At 39.2% G+C, this 23891-nt stretch overlaps 1 protein-coding gene across 5 annotated transcripts in view; it reads right to left on the bottom strand.

Annotated features, from left to right (window-relative positions):
• The window catches only part of LOC307024213 (rho GTPase-activating protein 44-like), a gene marked incomplete at its 5' end in the record, with an annotated part of 65914 nt that overhangs the window by 10618 nt on the left and 31405 nt on the right, over positions 1 to 23891 (bottom strand). For 3 of the 5 annotated variants that reach the window (XM_079658159.1, XM_079658161.1, XM_079658162.1), the window contains 12 exons: positions 583 to 663; positions 757 to 838; positions 3668 to 3779; positions 4964 to 5091; positions 6150 to 6231; positions 6312 to 6380; positions 11430 to 11547; positions 13752 to 13828; positions 14376 to 14487; positions 16702 to 16778; positions 17250 to 17369; positions 18895 to 18934. In XM_079658159.1, the coding sequence (XP_079514285.1) occupies positions 583 to 663; positions 757 to 838; positions 3668 to 3779; positions 4964 to 5091; positions 6150 to 6231; positions 6312 to 6380; positions 11430 to 11547; positions 13752 to 13828; positions 14376 to 14487; positions 16702 to 16778; positions 17250 to 17369; positions 18895 to 18934 (1098 nt within the window). Of the gene's footprint in view, positions 1 to 582; positions 664 to 756; positions 839 to 3667; positions 3780 to 4963; positions 5092 to 6149; positions 6232 to 6311; positions 6381 to 11429; positions 11548 to 13751; positions 13829 to 14375; positions 14488 to 16701; positions 16779 to 17249; positions 17370 to 18894; positions 18935 to 21198; positions 21261 to 23891 lie in introns of those variants that run through there. The other 2 variants (XM_079658158.1, XM_079658160.1) reach the window with 2 other exon arrangements.

The raw sequence follows: 23891 nt of genomic DNA, 5'->3' as shown, positions 1-23891 counted from the left end.
TCCATAATATATCATAATGAGTTTTTGATAATATTTTGTTTTAATATTTGTTTATCTACAAAGTAACAAAAGCCTTGCAAATGCATGCAGTGGAGGGAAAAATTTGATATTTGCCTCCAAACTGTATTAACTTTTTTTTCCTTCCATTTCCTGTGAAACCATAACTCTGTGATCCCTGGAGTCACATGTGTTATTTTGCATTTCAGTGACAAATATGCTGCCTTGACTTTGCTACACTGATACATGTGTTGCTAAACATGCACTTGTAGCTGTGGAAGTGAGCGGCATCTTACATTTTGGACTCTAGTTATTTTTTCTTGTTACAGTAAAATGTCCTTGCAACTGGAATTTCCCCCAACATTTTCTGCGTGAGTGAACAGTTTCTTTTGGCTTGCTCAGTCGACAATGTTTTTTACAAAAGTGGAAATGTGTCCTACTTAACACAGTGAAGAACCACAGAGGTTTGTGCAACAGATGAATTTAAATTTCTGTGTGAAGCCTGACTAATCACTTCATGGTTCTGACTGCCAGCAGAGCCCAGGAGAGGGCCGTGAGGAGAGGAACATGGAAACAGTGACTCACTTAAAGTTGTTGTTGTTGGCCGGGGGGAGTTTCTCACAGGCGTTGAGGAGAGCCTGCAGTCTCTTGTCTTGATCTTGAATGCTGAAGGACCACAGGAAGAAGAAAAGTTGAATAAAAATGAAAGATAAAGTTCAAAAGAAAATAAGCAACACGATGAAATAAAAAGCTACCGACTTTGAGGCCTGGATCCAGTCGTTGTAGAGCTCGTATGTCATTAGAGGCTCCGGGAGCTCCCGCAGGTACGACTTCAAAGCACCTGCGGAGAACAGAATAATAAGATGAATGCATGCCTGCAAGGGGACATTTGTGCAAATACTATGCATAGATAATACAAATGAGCCTGCGTGAGATCAAAGTGCCTGTCACCTTGAGACGGAAGGGCCTTTGGAAGGTTTGTCATGTTGTGATTGACATCTCGGCTGTCAGTAGCCTACAGTTATTCAGATTCCCATGCGGTTTTTATTCGGTCATAATAATGTAGTCAAAACGGTATTACTTTTGAGAAGGGGGTCCTGTTTTTGGTTGGTTGGTTTGATTGTCTGTTTGCCAATAAGATGAAGTAAAAACAACTGGCCTGATTTTTGTTAAACAGTTTGTAACATTACGTCAGAGTGCAGATAATTACATTCTTTTTCACTTATGGAAACAGCCTTCGTGTAGGTCTGCTCTATATGAGTCCTTCTAATTCACTTCGTATGTAGTAAAGCTGGGGTTTTATTGGCTGTCATTTAAAAACATTTAATGCATGAACTGGTTTATGACATACAACAACTATTGCATACAGTAAGTACCATAATGCTTAAACCAAAATGTTAATTAACTACTGCATCAATCCCACCCTGAATTCTGCTCAACATCATTGAAAAACAATTATTTCCCATGATTATTTTTATGAATAAGGAAGGCATTACAGAAATGATGGAGAAACATCCCATCATTTACGTAGGTGAGATAACTATATAAGAAAGTTTTACTTTAAATTCTACACTCACTTAAAGCAAAGAGCAGTGACTAGATTCCACCTCTAAAGTGCATTGTATCCGTCACTGCATCTGTCTTGCAATAGAATGAATTTTAGCATACTCATAAGTACCATTATTGAGAACAGAATGTTTTACTACAATTATTTTATCATATTTATGCATTATAATAACATTTCAAAAATGTATTGTTTGTTTGCTTTTTCAGTGAAGAAATACAACAGCATCAGACCCACCTACGCTGATACAACAAGCCCTTTAAAAAACACTATCTCCAAACATCATTTGATCAGAAGTCGTGGGTGGCAGGAGCATTTTCCAGCTCTGAGGAGGAAGGGGACGGCTGACCGGGTTTCTCTCCAACTTGTCTTCTTTTCTCTGGTCTGCTGAGTTCATTTCCCCCGGAGTGTGTGGGATGGATGACGAACATAAAGCCAGGGCTTCACTCCCTGGGAGGCAGCTCGGAGCTGCTGTTCTGTCTGACTGTGTGTTTGGATCTTTGTTGGTGCTAAATAAACACATTAAATGCTCGAATTATAATCCTCTAGTTAGATATTAACAAAGAGAAGTCTGCTGCTTTTTCATTGATGCTGATTGGAGATGAACCTCTGCTCCTCCAGTGGGAAAGGCTCGCAAATGAGATTTGCTGTTGGAGCTAACCCAGTTTAATATGGGATCATTAGAGAGGGATACAGCCTCTCTGTCCACATGCTCCAGTGAACACAGGCGACTGACTGATATGATATTTCATAAAAAGGAACATATTGTTCTAGACGGGTGAAAACATTGTATCTCCCGATTTTGAGTTGTATCTTTAAAGGGGTCCTATTACGCTCATTTTCAGGTTTATCTTAGTATTTTGTGACTGTACTGTGACATGTCTCCATGCTTTAATGTTCAAAAAGCTCTTTGTTTTTCTCATACTGCCTGTGCTGCAGCACCTCTTTTCACCCTCTGTCTGAAACCAGAGCCCAGTCTGCTCTGATTGGTTAGCTGGCCGATTCTGTTGTGATTGGTCAACCGCTTAGAGATGTCCCGCCCCTTAGCCTATCACGTACAATGTCTTGGAGAGCTAGCCAATATAAGCACTAGTGTTAAATAGTGATGTCCCTCTGGAGGGAACTTTAGGATTTTAACTTATTCCAAACGTACAATTTGCAATAACAAACAATAATACCTGTTAGAATCCTAAATGTGTCCCACTGGACACATTTAGCTTGTTTTATTGTATTTGTGGTCCCTTTAGACACATGTTGTGTGTTCTACGTAATAACAAACTAGACAATAAACCAGAACAATGTGGTGTAACAGTTCATAAACTGTAACAAGGAAGACCAGTGTAATGACGGGGTGATTACACTGGAGGAACCTAAATGACTACAGAGGAGGCATTCATTTCTTCCACATCTCTCTTTGGGAGTTCACTTTCCCAAAAATGAATTTTCAGGATCTAGGGAAAACTTTGGAGCTTTTCTTCTTTGGAGTTATGCAGGACTCTGAGGACAAGCACCACCCTCACACAAAAGATCAATAACAGCTTTATAAAAGCTTCTTTTCTTTTATATCCCATCATGGTTTGGATTTAACAGCAGATCAAAAACAAGAAGACCGTTTTTCTGCAGAAGATGAAGAAACTAACAACACTAATCCTAGTAATATTTTTTTGAAGTTATCACAAGACATTTTTGTGATAGTTTATTGATTATCTCTCCAATATAAAAAGAAATACAACAAACTAAAAACAGCTATTCGCGGTTGACTCTCAGGAGAAGCAAACTGAATTGTAATGAAGGCTTAGAGTGATCTTTGTGAGGCCTTTAAATGGGACTTTTGAATGAATCTTTAACAGGACACTGCTGAGGTTTACCAATGACAGCTGCTGTGGAATCAGTGTGTGTGAAGAAGAAACACACAGTCTTAATGATGATGTTTGTGTGGAGGTGGCGGGGTAGATCAATAACACATGGACGTTAGAGAGTACCAGAAATGTGGAGAAATTAAGATTCCTAATGTGCAACATGTGCCAGCTCATAAATGTACCCATGTAAACCGAGATTAGCAGCCACTGGGAGACAGGAAAGGGAGGGAGGTCATGGAGAGCTCACCTGCGATGGCATGAGGGTCTGCAGAGTACTCCTCGACATCCAACACGCCACAGTCCAGAGACGCCTTCAGCTTCTTCAGTTTGGAGGCTGAAGGAGCGATTCTGAACAAACCCTGAGATGCAAAACATGAAAAGACACATTTAAGTAACTTTTAAGTAAAAAAAGATTAAGTGATTTTTAATGCGAACGAACAAACGACACATTTTCTTGTACATTTCAATCTTGGAGTTCTGAGCCTATAATGCTGTTGTGCTTATACACAGGCAGAGATAACTGATGTACGAGGGCTACTTCTTCTGAATGGTGGCATTTGTAAAGAATTAGGAAAACTAAATGCACATTCTAGTGCCCAACTTTAGAGTCTACAGCCTCAAGTACTTTAAATATGTCTTAATAGTAAACTTAAACTAAAGATATTTAAGAACTCATTTTGTGTGTTTATGAATTGTCAGACAATGATTGAAATTAAGTTCATTTTCAAAGGGAAAATGTCGTACATTTATTTGACAATTACATTCAGATTTGATGAACTAAACATGTAACTAGATGAAATATGTCAGACCATAAGCTATTGTACTATTATAGTCATTCCAACAGTCTGAAAGGCCATTCTGCAGTGTAAGCCCTTTTTCCTGTGATATGTTACTGCTATATTTGACTGATAATACTTGTTTGCTTTAGCAAAAGATTGAACATTGAATGTAGTGTTTATTAAGTTAGTTTCAGCTAGAGTCGTTGTTAAGTGATTTTTTATATTAGCAAAACATTTTGAACATTAAACCCAACTGCTAATGTAAGAGCAGCTGAGTCAGCAGCAATCCTGGTATCAAAAGGTTGTTTACTAAATGTATTTCAACATGTCGAGTTGAACACTAATGATAAGTTTTACTGTCAGCTTTTTAAATAATTACACACCACATTCAAAAGTACTATCTATAATGTTCAGCAAACATCACATTAAGTCTAATGACTGTTGAAATGAAATATAGTTATTCATGGTGATGCATTTATTTTTCTTATAATCTTATAAACATTTGTTTACGGGGAACAATTAGATTACCCTCAATATGTCTCCATTAAACAATCGTTAACAAGCTGCACAGCTCATTGGCTTGATAACATCAGACATAATTAAACAGCCGAGGAATTTGCTTCAGGCTATAAAACTGCAAATTGCTTTGAGGAAAGCTAACTGTAGCCTGGACCTCATTGGTTTTTCTTTCAGTGACTTCATCTCAGTCGTGACTTGTGTGTATGTTTCATGTAAAAGACAGGTGCTCTGTGTGTGAGGCTGACCTCCTCCGGCATGCCACACTCCAGCAGCATGGTGACACAGGCCTCGATAGGGAAGGCAATATCTCTCCCGCTGAGCGCTAAGTGCTCCTCTAATGATTTCCCGTAGCACGGCTTCTCCACCCAGGTCTCTGTCAAACACACACACATAGAGTTAAACACACACACACAGGAACACATGCATGGAATACAGTCACAGCTACAGATGCTAAACATTTCCTCTCAGGCTTCAGGAAGTTACCGAACCAAACAGTAATACAATTGCCGGAGGACCTTTAAAATCTGTTATCTCATTAAGCTTCTATCTGTAAGCAATGGGATCCTGATTGAATGCTACATTTGCAATGACTGATTTTTGTTTTGTTGCTTATGCTCTCCTCACAGGCTATTAAGAAAAGGTGATTTCACATATTTTTATTCGTGGAAAATGTAATGATAATTCTTGACAATGGCGTTTGAGTTCAGGTCATGTATGTGACTACATACAGACACGAATGAATTTTTTTTTACTGTATTGATTAAGAGGAATGCAATATTTTATAGCTCATCAAGTACTGTTAAGTGTATAAGATAATTTCTTTAAGATTTGTTTTAAGTTTCTCGAACGTTGACGACTTAAAACGTATTTCTTATTGGAGTTTTACTCCTGCTCCCGTGTTTATAATTACTATAAATATTTTTTACCTCATTGCCCAAATATTCCCATTGTTTAACTGAATAAATACTTCACATTTTATATACTTGTGTTGCGTGGCTACAACTGTGTTTGTAATCCTGAATTTTATAATGACAAAACAACTTATATTGTTCCTTATTTTGATACAATTATTTAAAGCCCTTTCTTTTTTTTCTCGTACTATTTTTAGACATTTAATGTTACCTAATTTGAAAAACACTTTTTCAGGTCCCAAAGAAAAACATTTTTGCAGGGGGTGAACTGGCTGACAAGATATACGTCATATCTCCCTGCTTGTTAACGTACCAAGAAAGTATAACTATACTGCACTCACAGTTAATTTTAGTGTTGAAACTCAAATTAAAACAGATATATTTGAGCATGACCCCTTACTGTTCAAAGGCCATTATAAACATGGAAATTAGCACACATAGGACATTGCAGCAACAGCTTACCTGAGGTCAGAGAAGAAAGAGTCGTCAAACCTGATGCATCATGTGATCTCAAACTCACCCTGATGAGCCTTGATCTGGGGCAGCACGCTCTGCAGCAGCTCTAAGGACTTCCTGTGGTACTCTGCCTGGACCTCTATCAGCTGGAAGAGAGGTGAGACACTGTGATGGAGCAGCAGAACATTTCACTGAAACCCCGTCACTGCAGAGAGGTTGGACTTACTGTCTGGAAGTAGCTTGCATAGTCGATTTCTTTGGCCACAAAACTGTACATGTCTGCCGATAGCTGGTCCTGGTGAACACACACAAAAATATACGGTCAAACTACAAAGTAAATCATATTAAAAACGTTAAATGTTTTAAAAAAATACCTTTTGAAAAGCAGACATTTAGAATTGGGAGCGTAGGAAAAGCACAGGCGTAATTAATTGCATTAATGAGGGGTGTAGGCGGAGCTTCGTTAGTGTTATTAGTTACACCTGTGAGTGTCCTGCAATGACAAGTACAGCAAATGGTGGCAGTTAAAAAGGTCAAAACTTGTATTAATATGCAGTCAAATTGATAGTGTATATTGATAGAATATTGAACTAGGTTGTGTTTCCTTTGAATATTTGTAGAAGTTATGGCTATTTCAAGTATTTATTTTGTGTGTGTTCAGTTTTAATGCTCCTGTTATTTGGAATAAACTCAGATAAAATGGCAGGTCCATTGTATCCATTCATTGCTTTAAGTCAAGGCTGAAGACTAAATCTTATAGCATTTTCATATCTTAGACAGCACCGCAACTTTTTTTCTGGTACTTAATAGCTAAGTGTATTTTAGCTTGTCCTTATTTTTCTCCTCTAGGGATTTGAATGCTTTTATATTTGTGTTTCTTTTTGCACTATTTGGGTATTTTATATAAAGCACTTTTGCATAGCCTTATCGTTGAAATGTGCTATAAATGAACTTGCCTCGACTTGTCTGTATTGCGGTGGACGACAGGTGTAAAAAACGCGCAGCAATTTCAAAATTGATGAAAAATATAAAAACACAAATGTGTCCAAACACATGAAACTGAGGAAACATCTTCACCAGTGTTCTCCGTTTCCATTGTACTTTGAGCTTTTTGGAGCGTTGTTCATTTACCTGAGCTTTTATTAAACGCTGCCTATTTTTCATCAAGTTGATGAATGTTTTCTAAATGCTGCACATCCGTTGTCAAGTTGTTGAAGATGTTTCTTCATTTGCATGTGTATTGGCACATTTGTGTTTTTATAGTGCAGCGCGTTTCTCCTAATGGAAGTGTATTTGGTCGCTGTAGCGCGTTTCCACCTGTCGGCCACCATAGAGTAACCTGCAGTTGAAATATATCAAAATGTGCGTGTATTGTCAAAAGATTGTTGCAATACCATAATCTGTTAAAGTATAAGAGTACTGTCTGTGACATTGCCCAGTCCAATAGGAATTTGGCAACTGTTTCTGTTAGGGCGGTGAGAAATACAAATATATTGCCTCACAGCTGTTCCCTGTTGCTCCCGGAGAGCCCCAGCATGACATCATTTCCATCTTTCTCTGCTCTGTCCTCACCATCCGCTCTTGTTTAGCTGAACACACCCGAGCAACATAATCATGTGAGGACAGAGCAGGGAAGGGAAACTGAGAGAAAAAAAGTGAAGTGCTTCATAAATGATCAGATTTTCCTTTCCTCATGCCAACATATTCAACCTCATAACCTAACCCTGTGTTGTGGTTTTTGAAAATCCAATAGAAAAGTGGACTAAAATAACAAAAAAGTAGCTGCCAATATTTTGCTTATAGTAACAGTAAGTGAAAAACAACAACAGTTTGTTTGTTTCAATTGGCTCGAATCCGCCCTGTAAGAACAGCTGATAAACAAGAAACTATCTTTGTCAGGAATTTTGAAGTAACTTCTCTTAGCGGTCATTTCAGGTGTGTTTTTGGATCTCACGTTAACTTGTTTGTTAAGTTTCAACGTTGTTTTTATTCAGCCGTAGATACTGTTGACTCACAACATTAAAAAAAACGGTACGCCGCTTTATACACAATTAAAGAGCACATATGTTGCATTAGCTCCGCCCACCCTCTCTGAAGGACCAACCACAGCTGAGTGATGGAAAATGCGTTACTGTACGCCATGTGCGATTTTTGAATGGGAAAGTCCAGAGAGTCTTTTAGAATATAGAGCTTTTAACATTTAATAATACTAACAATTATAATAAAATGTATTTAGGGGCGCCTTTCATGACACCCAAGGGTACCATCAAATTTGGTAAATATTTGGAGACGTTGAAAGCAACAGAAAATGATCAAACATAAACAGGCAATCATGGAATGATTCATAAATCATAAGTTGATATGGCAAACTTTGTTAGAACACTGTCATGGATGTGCAGCAACATTATCATCTATTTGAGTCTTTGTATGTTGCTCTGATTTTGGTCTCCACCAGCTCCTGAGAGAGATATATGTCCCTAAATGCTCCACTATGTTCACTAGCTAGTGTCTAACTGTGTCCCCCTGCCGTTTGCTGCTGAGCAGGTCGAGTACCAGGGTTGCGGTCGAATAGTCCGTTTAGCTTAGGAACCTTCCTAACGGAGTGAAATGACCCGGAAGTCCCTCAGTGGCAGCCATGATAAGAGCCGTTCTAATTCTCTAGATGATAGGAAAGGAGGTTTCCAACTTCCTTTATAACCTCCTTTAGCTTAGGAACCACTGGACCTTCCCTTACGAAAGGAAACGAGAAAATGCTGCCCCACAATGCCTTGCGGCCACAGCATTTGTCATCACACAACAGTCGGACGTTCACGGAAACAACCGATTATGACCGAGAAATGATATCATGAAAGTTACGGTGCTTATTAAAGGTAGGGTAGGTAATTCTCTTCAGAAACACTTGTTGTTATATTCCATGGAATGCTCTTAACATCCCGATAGCAATGAATACATTAAATGCTTTGACAATAATTATATACAAATATTTCATCTGTGGAAGCCGTAGTACTGTAAAAAGCACGACCAATAATTTTAGCCGGCGCGGCTAAAGTAACTGGATGGCCTACCTGCCTGTCAGCCTTCCATCTGTGCACAAACTTATCTCGTGCCCTCATTGGTCATGTGCGCGTTCGTGTGTGTTGCAGGAGGGGCTCTGTAAAGAAAGTCTGAAGGAAGGGGCAGATTTTTCCGGTTGTGTACTTTCAAATTCTAGCGCACTCGAGCTGGTTTCTCCATTCTTACCTACCCTACCTTTAAGCATTTTAAAACGTATGTGGTAAGTTGCCAAAGTGCTTTGTTTTCATCGTTCATCAGTATTATAATCAAAAAGAGAAATATGAGCGTTAGTTTTTACTGAAATGATCAAATAAAGTCAACATTTCACAGTCTTTACTGAGCTGTGTGGGGTTTGTTCAACTTTTAAAAGATGTTTGAATGGCGATATACAGTGATAGATGTTAAGGACTAACGTTTTTAATAAATACATTTGTATTTATTTTAAGATCTTTTCATACAATAATACGTATTGGGATCATTTGTATTAATGTGGACCGGAAGGAGAGGGTGACGAACATAAGTTTCACTTTCCTTTTTTATTTCAATTCCAACTTTGGTCATGAAGAATATGTTTCTCTGTTGTCCACGTTCATGAAGCATAAACCAACAGCATCAGAGCACGGTGCAGAGATGAGTTTACAGTAGTCCGCTGTATAGAAAACTGTAGTTTCCATAGTTTCCCCACAGCAGACACACATTTATGACGTCCGCTGGCGCCTCATAAATACGTCGGATAGTGAAAGCGCAGTCTCTTCTCCTAAAACCTTTTGAATTCTCCTATCCACTATTCCTTAACCCCGTGACGTTTCACACAGAGGTCAAGGAATAGACGATAGTGTTAGACCAGGGGTCTACAACCTTTTTGACCAAGAGAGCCATTTTGCTCCTTTTTCCCGAAAATGTTTTTGTCTGGAGCCGCAAAACATATTTCATAGCTTGATAGCTAATAAAGTTGTATTTATTGTTATATCAGACAAAAACTACAGTTTTTTTGCATTTATTAGGCTATTTATTACATTATATACAACTGTTAACCTCTAATAAGAAACAAAGAACTCCTATAAGGAGAATTACAAATAATACACAGGCCTACTTTAAAATAAATTAAACACAGCACTTGGGGAGTCCTCTGCACATTTGAAGGGAAAAAAAATATTATTAAAATGGGCCGCCTTTGAAATAAATAAAACATATAGCTGCACCCTAAAAAGAGTTAAAGGTATGGTAGGTAAGAATGGAGAAACCAGCTCGAGTGCGCTAGAATTTGAAAATACACAACCGGAAAAAATAGGCCTCTTCCTTCAGACTTTCTTACAGAGTCCCTCCTCCAACACACACGAAAGCGCATCATCAATGAGGCCACGAGATACATTTGTGCACAGATGGAAGGCTGACAGGCAGGTGGCCATCCAATCATTTTAGCGTCGTGCTTTTTACAGCGCTACGGCTTCCAGAGATTAATTTTTGTATGTATTTATTGTCAAAGCATTTAATATATTCATTGCTATCGGGACGTTAAGAGCATTCCATGGAATATAACAAACTGTTTTCTGAAATAAATTACATACCCCATTGAATTATGACTGAAGATTCTCAGCTGTCTTCCTCTCCCGTGTTGTTCCTCGATACGTAAAGGCTGCAGCACCGTTGACAACTTCTCTCTACATATCAAACATACCGGTAAACCAGCATCGTTTGCTGTGAAAGCATAGAACTCTGTCCACACAGAATTAAATCCTGTGTTCCTCCGGTACTTTTCTTTGATTTATCCATAGTTCGCTCATCGAGCCGGGGGTCCCCACGCGAGCGCCTCCAATAAAAGGCGCTCGCGCGGGACCGTAGCAGTATGTGACGCATATTTTAGTTGACCTAATTAAAACCGTTTTGTTTTTTATTTATGTGTCACAGTATCACCTCAAAATACAAGATACGAAGCATTTTCAACCGTGTAACAAAATATAAATAGTCCTACAAATACTTTTATTTTATTTCCTTCTTATTTTTGTCTAAGCTCAAGGGAGCCAGAGCAGAGGGCTTAAAGGGCCGCGGGTTGCCGACCCCTGGGTTAGACAATAGGGGCTGATTTTTGGACTATTCAACTGCAGCCCAGGGCTTTTTACAGCAGTTTCTGCTGAAGCTGCTAAACAACACTATGAGAGCATTGAGCCGGGACCAAAACAGATAACCATCTTACATAAAAATATGAATTCAAACAGCTTTAACTAAATGGATCCTCTCAATATGAATGGACATTAACAGTTAATTGCTTGTGAGCAAGGTGGTCACTGACTCTGCAGATCTCCATGCGGTTGGCTGCCTCCTCCATCTCCTCCCTGTGGTGGTCGGCCTTCGCTCCTGACGGCTGCAGGTTACTGGACAGTCCTGAAGACTTGTTGGACTGATAATACCTGGGGGAAAAAATATTACTATTAATTGAAGTAGTCAGATCCTACGGTATATCAAGTACTCCACTACAAGCAAAATTCCTACATAGAAAATATACTATATTAAAAGTATGTATGTATAATCAACATACAAAGTGCATTAAGATATTCCATGTCTGTGTTTCAGTATTATTTATGATGTTTTGGATTAATATAACTGCTGTTTTAATGTGTACGTTGCATTATACTGCTGTACAGTATACTGTAGTTGTTGCCATTTGCACTGGTTTATTTCCTAAAGGATTGTGTAAATGTAACACATTTCATTATATTCTCTAAGATCATCATGTGTTTGTAGCTTAATAGCTTTCCAGTGATATCCATAAAACTTCAACTTTTCATGAGTTTGTAAGTTTCTGTAACAGCCTTGTTTTCAGCTTTGTGACATTTTTCAGCTCATTCAGCTCAAGGTTTTGAAATATTAAAAATTCAAGACATTTGTTTGATTCCACTGTTAAGGAAAGGGGGGGTGAGTACAGCATGTTACACTAAACCTCCAGCAGCGTAGACTTTTGTTTTTATATTTATATATTTGTCTCAATAGTATGTTTTAAATTGAAATTGTCTGAGGTCCTTACCACTAGCTGCTCTTGCAGTAATAAGTAGTGCGCCTTTCTTACTGTCCTAATGTACACAATGTAATGACTGCTTTTTCGTCTTTTGTTTTCTTAGTTGTGTTCTCTGTATTTTATATGTTTGTGTTATGTGTAACGTTGCTGCCTTCTTGGCCAGGTCAGCATTGCAAATGAGATTCTATCTCAATGCTTTTATCTGGTTAAATAAAGGTTAAATAAAAAAATTAATTAAAAAAAGTGATAATCATCGACAACAAAATCTGCTGGATAACAAAACATATTTTAAAAAGCCAATTTAAGTTTTCACTTGATTCTCTATCTACACCCTAATTCATTCCTCTTAAGCTGTTTTCTGTTCCGTTTTAAGCCCCCCTCTGCCCTCTCTGTCTGGCTTTCTGTCTGAGCTGAGTCTCTGGGTGGAGATAATATGCCACGCTGCCAGAGGAGCTCAGCACAGCCGCATGATGGGAAAAACTGTCTCAGATTTGGGTCACCCAAAGAAAAACTGACTGCCTGGCTGGACTGCAGAGAGGAACGTCACATTTCTCTTCATATCACTGCTCAAACTGAAGTGATGACAGTGAATCAGCAGGAAGAAAGTGTGGGGATAGCACGTTACAGGAAAAAGCTTCTGATTGGACGGAAGAGAAAGCTGCACTGACATGATCATTAACATGTCTTTATAAGATCAATCAGAATAAGAACACTTTCTTTGTTAACATTGTGTTTTGTGACAGTTGCTCCTTTTTAGAATTACATTTAAAAAAAAATTTTTATAACAAATAATATTCATATTTATACAAACATAAGGCCTAAGTAAGAATGTAAAAATATTTAAATACAATTTATTTATATATTTATATAAATATAGAGAGGTAAAGTAAAGCTGTTAAATTCGCAATAAAAGATAAAACAAAATTTAAAAATAATAAAAATATGTATACAATTATAACAAGTTAAAGTAAGGATTTCAAATAAAATAAAATAAATCAAAGATATTTTAATGAACATAAAAAGTTAAAGTAAAGACATCGAAAATGATTAAAATAAAATGTGTTAAAATAAAAAATAAAACAAATAAAATAAAATATAACATGTAAGGACAAATTCCTTAAATCCTTAAACCAGCAATACATGTACTGAACTAACAAATATTATTAGTGTAATAGCTTGATAAACGTTACTCCTCTGCTTTAGGACTCTCATTTGAATGATTTGCAGATATTCATGGTTACACTTCACTTTGTGCAATTGGATACCAGTTACATTCAATGTGAAACACCAGGTCCATTCACAGCGGGTGGAGTTTCCCACATCACACACACACACACACACACACACACACACACACACACACACACACACACACACACACACACACACACACACACACACACACACACACACACACACACACACACACACACACACACACACACACACACACACACACACACACACACACACACACACACACACACACACACACACACACACACACACACACACACACACACACACACACACACACACACAAAAACACACAAAAACACACACACACACACACACACACACACAGTAAAACAGACTCACCGTGTGCGCGCTGAGTCCATGTCCAGCACCAGCTTGGCTAAATGTTTCCTTTGTTTCTGGATGTTTGGGATTTCCACCTGAGAGGACAGAGCAGAGAGATGTTGTTTGTTTGTTGCTGTGAAAGAGGGAACACAGGATCTGCACCTGTTGGAGGAAAACTCTGCTCTCATGAAGATTAGCTTAATCATGTTCAGTTTCCCCTGTATTAAACACATGTAGGAGCTGCCCTGTGTACACACTATTCATTAGAGATTACACTGCAGGTTTGTCTGACAGGTATCAGGGACTGTTTAAGGGCATAAATGCTTTTCAATATAAATGTATTTACTAATTAAACCGACAATGTGAATAACGTGTGAACATATAAATATGTTTTAATTCAAACAAAAATTATTTTTTAATGGTATCAAGAGGCTGGGGGTTCTATCAGAAAAATAACAACAAATGAAGTCAAATTAATTTGCCTTTGTCTTTTATAAAAAATAAAGCATGAGTGAGTGGAAATCGGACATAAAAGAGAGAGAACACCCGTTGTGTTTTTTTAAATAGGTTGCCTTAATAACAATAATAATAATAAGTTTGATCTGAGATAACACCGTGGTTCCCACAGTGCTGTTTGTGTACCTCTGCCAGGTCGTACAGAGGCTCCACGACGTCCCTCTCGATGGTGAGCTCGAACAAGATGAGCTCGTGAGCCAGTTTCTCCTGCGTCTCCCCGCAGAGCTTCAGCATCTTCCTGCAACACACAACAAGACCCGGAAACATCATAGATCAGACAGAGAGCAGGTGTCACCTTGTAAACGCCTCCAACACTCGCTGATATTTATTTATTCACCTTCTCTCAAAACTCTAATAACAGCAGTGATGCTTATACATGAGTAACTGCTTCAGGTGATGTAACACAGTGTAACTCACTCCAGAGTCAGGCTCAAACACATACATGAAGACAGCTAGGCTTCAGCATGTGCATAATATTTGAATGTTCTGTATTAGACTCTCTTGCCATACATCTGAAATAAAGTACAAACAGATCATTCTATCTTCATAAGTTTTTGTGTTTGCAATGGATTTTTCTTTCATTCAGATATCAACTGATCTCTTTTGTGCTTGACATACTGTAACTAAAGATCACATAATACACATTGAAATACACGCATATATTTAATTATAAAAGTACATTTAATAGCTTCATTATTTGCAGTACTTAGAAAAAGAGAAAAAGCACAACCAAAAATGTATTCAGATTTTTTGCAAATATTTTTTTTCAATCTAGTGTTTGGACTTTTTCTGGTTATTTGTGTGCCAATTCAAATAATGACACATAATATCTTGCATTTATGTTTGTTAGTGCTAATAATAACTTTTCCATCTTTTAATTGTATTGCTTTGATGTTTTTCTGTTTTTGTTTTGCTTGTCGATATTGTCATAGTGATATTTTTTATCCTAATGTATGGTATACATGGTCAACTGTAATAAGAAAGAACAAACTGCTTCCGTCATTAAAATATAGGAATAGCCTTTTGTTACCCTTAATATCGGGTGAAGGCAACTTCTCATGCTATTAAATAAATAAAAAAAAGTTTTCATATTTCCTCTCAGTTATGCTGTTCTCTACTATTGACACTATTGAGTAAGTATTTTTATTTCATTTCCATGTAGTAATGTTTGTTCATTAATATGTATGTATATATTATGTATTTATTTGTATTATTATAATAAAGGATACTTTATTATATGCATTGATCACATTTTGGAACCTCTCTTAAAGGTCCCATGTCATGGCCATTTCTACTGATCAGATCATTGTTGAGGTATACTAGAATATATTTACATTGTTCATTGTTCCAAAATCACATTGGTTTCTCATACAGCATCTCTGTATAGTATGTGTATTCACTGTCCTAAACGGCTTGTTGGAGCTCCTGCCCCCCCCCCCTGCCTATGAGCCCAGTGTCCGTCTGCGAGACAGCGAGACACAGCGAAACCCAGCCCGAACACACACACACCCGCAGCCTCGCCGCGTCCCGCCGTCTCAGGGAGGAGAAATCGGCGGAGCTGAGAAAAGATTGAGTGTGTGTGTGAGGAACCTAATGGCTCCGCGGACATAACGTAACGGCTCCACGGATTGGTCCATTTGGACCAATGGGTCCATTTGGGTATGGGCACGTCACTGTACCCAGGAAGAAAAAGAGAAATCTCCAACGAGGCGTTCTGGGGCAGCACAGACAGGTATTTTCTGAGTTAGAGTTTTACTCGCTACAGGGTGTACTTTGAGGGTTTGTAGACCGTTTACATGCAGAAAAAGCTACATAACACACAAGGGGATGGCTAATAACCGGAAAAGCATGACATGGGACCTTTAACACAGTCACGGTTTGTCCTCATCTGGCTGCCTTTACTGGACAAGAAGTGTAAATCAGTTCTGGGTAATAAAACCATTCCTTTCCATGTCTGCGCTTAGAGAAAATGCTGCGAATGTTACAGATAATCAGTGATCTACGTGTGTGTGTGTGTGTGTGTGTGTGTGTGTGTGTGTGTGTGTGTGTGTGTGTGTGTGTGTGTGTGTGTGTGTGTGTGTGTGTGTGTGTGTGTGTGTGTGTGTGTGTGTGTGTGGCCTAGCATTGCTATCCTTGTGGGGACCTAAATCTGTTTGTGTTTGTGTGTGTGTGTGTGTGTGTGTGTGTGTGTGGCCTAGCATTGCTATCCTTGTGGGGACCTAAATCTGTTTGTGTGTGTGTGTGTGTGTGTGTGTGTGTGTGTGGCCTAGCATTGCTATCCTTGTGGGGACCTAAATCTGTTTGTGTGTGGTGTGTGTGTGTGTGTGTGTGTGTGTGTGTGTGTGTGTGTGTGTGTGTGTGTGTGTGTGTGTGTGTGTGTGTGTGTGTGTGTGTGTGTGTGTGTGTGTGTGTGTGTGTGTGTGTGTGTGTGTGTGTGTGTGTGTACACTTACCCTAGTAGGGACTCGTCTCCGAGCACCACCGCCCCTTCCACCATACATTGTGCAAGTGTAGTTAGAGGAAGCTTCTTCTACACAGAAATATTAAACAAACACAAAAGAAAAAAAAACATCCTTTATTATCTCTGATGGAGGAGATAATTAGTACCTGCACATCCACATAAATTCCCACTTTATGAGATGAAGTTGTTGTTCTCTCTTTTCCTTTGACAGGCCTTATCTGCTCCTGCCAATCAGGACCACCAACACCAAATGAGGGAATGTTTTCTGTTTGTCCCTAAGCAGGATTACGGAAAAACTACTACGTAACTTTGTGAAAGGCTGAATCAGGGGCCAAAGAAGAACCTAGTAAGCTATGGGGCTGATCTGGGTCACTGTACGGATACACAAATATTGTTTCTCTTGACTTGTTAGCATTGTTGTGGTTTTTTAATGATCTGAGAAATGTGTTCTTGACTGAATGCAACCATTAGACTTTGGTAGAGGTCTGCCCTCTCTGAGAGTCTCTGTAGGCATTAAAGTGTTTTTGGGTGTTTTCTCACCGAGGGAGACCTGACAGATTTCTTCTCCACCTCCACGCCCTGCTGGCCCTGCAGACAGGCGGTCAGCTTCTTGTGTGTGCTGTGGGAAACCTGCTTAACCAGTTCCAGACGTTTCTCCACCTGAGACACAGGAAGAGAGAAAAGATAATACAAAAATACAATATACCTATTTGTCTTCCTACCTCTTACCCCTTACCTCATACCTAAAGTGCTAATTATCGGTCTAGATTGTTTTGGTTCGAGGGTCGTATATATTGTATTGAAAAGGACATATAATGCTCATTTTCAGGCTCATTGTTGTGCCTCTACTGTAACATGTTTCCATTCTTTAATGTTCAAAAAGCTCTTTATTTGTCTCATACTGCCTGTGCTGCAGCACCTCTTTTCACCCTCTGTCTGAAACCAGAGCCCAGGCTGCTCTGTTGTGATTGGTCAACCTTTTAGAGATGTCCCCCCCCTTAGAAAATCAGGTACAATGTGTACCGTAATTTTCGGACTATAAGCCGAACCTGAATATAAGCCGCAGCAGCGGCATACCACTCTCGGTTCCACTTTTACTTTTGCGCGCTACCTGTCTCACTCTATTCCGGCCTCCAGCTTTTCCTGCTGGAACCCGCCGCTTAAAGGTGGGGGTCCGCGGACCGGCCATAGAGCCCATAGAGTTAAAGGTGTTGGCCGTTAGCTGTAAAAATCCATAGATTAGCCGCACCGTTATATAAGCCGCAGCGTCGAAAAATAGGGAAAAAGGAGCGGCTTATAGTCCGAAAATTACGGTACATGAATTGGAGCGCTAGTCAATAGAAGTGTGAGTGTTACATAGTGATTTCACTATGTTACGGAAATAAATAAAGGCCATTAATCCATTAACATGCAGAAAAACCTATATAACACACTACAGGAAATGGAAACACCAAAATCAATAAAAGGGCCTCATTAACTAGCCAGATCATGACTTTGGACTTGGCAATACATTCCTGAATAGATAGTGATAGATAGCACTACAGGTAAGAGAACACATATGTAATATGGGGGTGAACTATCCCTTTAAGTCATAGTCAGGATATCCCTATTTGCAGTTACTATCACACACTTGCAGGCTCTTACAGCCTGTCTGCCTGGCATCAAGAACAGCGTATTCCCATCCGGTGACACTTATACGACACCATTACCTGTCTCACTTAAATGCCTCTCATTTCATTATTAACACAACTCAGTGGAACCGTCGTGGCTGGCGCTGAGGGCGGCATTAATCAGATCAATTACAGCGCTGCACCCCGAGTCAATCAGTGGGGACGCTCAGCCTTTTGTCTCACAAAGAAGTTCAATTTCAGCGCTCATTAACGACGCCCGCAGGCAGTGCTCAGAGCCATTTGAAAAAGTCATTTCATGCAGGCTGAATACTTTGCACCGATGATGATTCTTTTTTCCTGTGAGAGGCAGAAAACATTGTTCACACACACACACACACACACACACACACACACACACACACACACACACACACACACACACACACACACACACACACACACACACACACACACACACACACACACACACACACACACACACACACACACACACACACACACACACACACACACACACACACACACACACACACACACACTTGATTGATTAGTACCTGTAGTAGGTCGTCACTCAATACTTCTGTTTTTTCCGCTCTGAAAGAGAAGAGAAGGAGAAAAAATGTAATTACATCATTTGCTGAACTTCTATAATTACAGTTGCAGCCTGGAGCAAATATAGGAATGCTTATTTTTCTATCTGTTACAAATGGCTCTAGCTAATTCAAAGGAAAGACTACAAAGTCTAAGGATGGAAATCTGACAGGGAAAAAAGAACTTCGCCCAGTCAAAATCAAATGATCTCCACTTTAAAATAGCAGCTGAAATGACTCTGAAGGCAACACAATACAGCCTCCACAGGCTCAACATGAAAGATAGTTAAGGTCCACCACATGAAGGATAGTCCCACTGCAGTGCACACAACAATGCATAAACATATATCAGTGCACAATATAATAACTGCCAGATCATTTAATTACTTGCTTAAGTATGATAAAGCTATTTCTCTAATTGGATGGAAATATGAAAAAGCTTGTTGATTAATTTCCAGAAAATATTATTAAAAGTAAATATGATGACACAAGAGTCTGAGGCTTGCTATAGCATCTCTGTGAGTCTGTATAATGATGAGCTCTACGGCACAGAGGAGATTTATCAGGATTTAAAACACACAAAATAAGTTGGAGTTGAACCATTAACGTATGTATTAACAACAAGATATGAAACACAATCAGCCTTATCCTTTAATAAGTAATCCTTTTTTAATGTGGACCTCTGTAACTCTACTGTAAATATTATAATAAATACTTCCAGCTGAGGTGATTTTATTTTCTGTCTTTGTGATTGTATTTTATTTGGTAAAATGGTCTTTGGACGATGTAGATAGATACAGACAAAAAGAAGAAGCCAACATTGTAAATATGATTATGTAAAGAGCTAAAACAAACAAAAAAAGGAACATTTTTGTTGTATTTTCTTTGAGTTGTTAGATCATCAGTTTCACCAAGCCATTTAACAAAATAAATCACAACACTATTGAATATATTGTCTACGAGTCTTAAGACCAGCATACAGAGGGAGAGGTGTGTGAAAGCACCAATGCTTGATCTAAAATGTAGATTTTAGCACTGGGATATATTAGGTATATATGAAATACCTCAATATGGACGTTGGGATCATATTGTAGGGTTGACTATTGAATCATGCTTTCATCAAATATTTACACAAAGGGTTTTTTAAAGGAAAAATCCTCAGTAATGTGGATATAATATTATCTTAGCATGTAAAGACAAGTACTTAAATAATATCAACTTACTGTAATGCACTTTTTACACTTTTTTAACACTTAAATAATAACCTAATATTAAATCTAAAAGCATGTCTCTCATATCATGATATCTATATCAAATTGAACTATTGCCCAGCATGACTGTCATTAAGATCTTCTACCGCTGAGTGATCTTCTCTGTCTTTGCTCGATACACATCGATATGATACATCAGGCTGAAAGCATCTTAACATTTAGCTTCTCTTTATTGCTTGTGCATTTGAAGACACAGAAAGCAATGTGGTTTGAAGAAAAATGAGATCGATGGCAACAAAACATGTGTTTCAAGCACTGATTCCAGAGATGAGCAGCCTCGGCATACCAACAGTGATTTATAGCCCGTCCTGCTAACACGCTAAAACAGCTCAAAAGATTCCCCAAACATGTCCACGAATACACCGTCACTATTTCAACAAAGCATCTATGTATCGTCTTTGCACTAAAAAGCTGATTTGTATTGGCATGTCTAGAAAATAGTCAAACTGACACACAAGAAAGGAAATCACCTGAGATAAACTACTTCTGCCCTGGAGGTAAACATTTGTAGTTTAGGTAAAAGAGGAAGTAAAATTGTTCACAAGGGTAAAAATTGAGACCCCAGCAGCTTTAAGGATCTATAACAAATTATTTCCAATATTAATATTAGGAACAACCAGTATAAAATCATATTAATAGACATTTTACACATATATATCCTAATAATCAGCCATTAGTCTTGATATATATATACCCCTTATATAGGCTGACATGTAAATAGTACCAATCAAGAAATGTCATTACAATCAATTATTTGCAAGAGTGCATGTTGCTATATAGAGTGCTATACAGATGCTTATAATCCAAACCTAAGACAATACGATCGTGAATCTGAATCATACAACAGCTCTGTCCTTTTCTTTCTGAACACCAACCAACAAAGTCTGTCTCACCTCATTTCCTCAACAACCCAGACATCCCCTCTGATTGTATCCTGACACAGACACCTATCATCTAATCCAAATAAAAGGAACCTTAAAGTTCTCCCTGGACTTACAGAGCCTTTCTGTTCCTGCGAGAGGATCTAGTCCCGTTGATTTGCAGCTTTCTCTTCCACATCCCCCTTGCTAACTGGAGGACAACCACCTGCTTTCAGGCAGGAGCAGAGTGACAATGAGGGGGGGGGGGGGGAGCGGAAGGACAGAGGGAGGATAAGGAGGGCGTTAGCCTGAAGAATGAGACCTGACTATCTTGTCCTTTGACTCTCTCTCTTCACCTACAGTATCTGTCTTCTGAATGAATGAATTGATTTTGACCTTTTCAACCTCATCCACCTTTGCTCTCATGGCTTGGCAGGATTATAATTATTCATCAAATGAAAACAAGAGTACAGTAGAAGAACAAATTACAATGATCAACCTTATAGAGCCCCTTTAAAGGAATAGCCGACTAAAAGTGGTAGACCAACCAAACTCAGCAGCCACCAGCACCACGTACAGGTGAAAAACTTTGAGACAAGGGGGTTTAGTTATGTCAATATCTGTTTGGCTTTGTGAGTGTGTGCATAGCTTTAGCAGAACGACAGTGTTTGTGTTAGCACAGCCACAATAGTTCTGTGTCTGTATGTTGATTTAACCTCATTTATTTCTGAAACACTGTGTGCAAATACAGGACTTGTTTTCTCCGAAGTTCAAAGTAAATCACTGACAGTCTCTGGATTCATTTCCTCTCTGACAACAAGGACAGATTTACTGGCTCAGTGATTTTAACTAGAGGGGGATAATGATCACACACATACCCACCCACCCACCCACCCACCCACACACACACACACACACACACACACACACACACACACACACACACACACACACACACACACACACACACACACACACACACACACACACACACACACACACACACACACACACACACACACACACACACACACACACACACACACACACACACACACACACACACACACACACACACACACACACACACACACACACACACACACACACACACACACACTAATGAGCAGGTTAGCAATTAGTCAAGCCCTATGCTGCTCTTTCACACACTCAGACAAACACAATAAATCCAAAAATGCTAACAATGCAAAGGAGTGTTTCTCATTTCCTCTCCTCGGTGACAGTTGTTTAGATTGCATTCAGGTGAGCTCACACACACACACACACACACACACACACACACACACACACACACACACACACACACACACACACACACACACACACACACACACACACACACACACACACACACACACACACACACACACACACACACACACACACACACACACACACACACACACACACACACACACACACACACAGGTTTTAACACGAGCAGAACAACCTGCTGTCAGCTGCAACGTGTGTTTTTCCAACCCAACGACAAATATTCAGACTTGTTGACCTCCCAGTCCTGCATGTATTATATTTGCAAATGTGCCTCCATAATGGAATATAATAATATCTGCGTAGAGCGAGGATGATTTAAATGTCTCGAGTTGTCATTTACACAATTACCAGCAGGAGGCAAGATTCGATAATACTTCGACCTCATGTCTCCCTGAGGAAATGGAATATTAGCAGTATTCTAAAGCTGCAGCATAATGTACCTGCAGTGCTGCTGTAGATGCATGAATGTCAATGTGTTTCCCTGTAAAAAGCATCTGTATACCGATGTGTATTTAGTGGCTTTAAGAGCACATATTGACAAACAGGGCACAATGTTAAAAGCAGACACTTTGGAGAAAAAAAACCCTTCGCAGTATGCATTTTAAACCCATACACATCTCCAACTAAATGCTTAATGTTTCTTTTCGCTCTGCCTGAAAAAGGTTTATTTTTTAAATAAAACATGCATGCTGCAAACATTTCCCCCCCAGGCCCTGCATATCTGCACATACGGAGAGGAGAAGGTCAGCTGTTAATGTTGTTGTGCTGACGTCCCCACTCCGGGGATTTAGTCGTTGTAACGCAGTGTGACGGGAGGTCACAGCTGAGGATGGGAGAGGCTGAACACCATATGGTCCATATTTGGGAAGATAGATCAAAATCGAATTGGACAATAAAAATGCTTGCAGGAAAATGTGGCCTTGTATCAGACAAGAAGGGAAAAGCTCCATTCAGAATATTAATTTCAAGACCTTTCCATCTCTCTGCAGCTTTTAGTTAATTGTCTGATACATCAAGGGTGCTAAAACATCCCATATCAAAGCCTCAGCAGTAGAGTTAGGACTTTACTGCAGCATCAGCTTCTGTCATCACAGCCGGGATTCCCACTGGTATGGAGAGGAGAGAGGGGGAGGCGAGGCAGTGATGAAGAACTCAGAAGCAGGAGGAACTAGAAATAGTGTAAAAATGGGTTTCACAGTGATTGAGCGAAAGGATGAAATGACATATTGCTCTCCTTGAAAGATGACTCAGCTTTTTTCTTTTCCCATTACTCGGGTCCAGAACTTTTGTCAGATTAACAATTAGATTTTAAGTCATGGTGGACTGTTGGGGGTGCTGTGTACCAGGAGCTAAAGAAAGTGTGTTGATCCTTTGAGGAGGTTGGGGCAGTAGCTACATTCGAGCTAACTGCTAACAGTGGGGCTGTCCCAAGCCCCCAGGAAATGCGCCGGACTCTGAGGAAAATATTTGTTGTGGCTGTCACCATAGATATATATAAATATAAACACTAGATGGCTCAAGGGGGAGTCGCCAG

The sequence above is a fragment of the Notothenia rossii genome (assembly GCF_949606895.1).
Source record: "Notothenia rossii genome assembly, chromosome: 11".
NCBI classification, from domain to species: Eukaryota; Metazoa; Chordata; class Actinopteri; order Perciformes; family Nototheniidae; genus Notothenia; species Notothenia rossii.
This window is presented reverse-complemented; position numbering and strand designations above follow the sequence as displayed.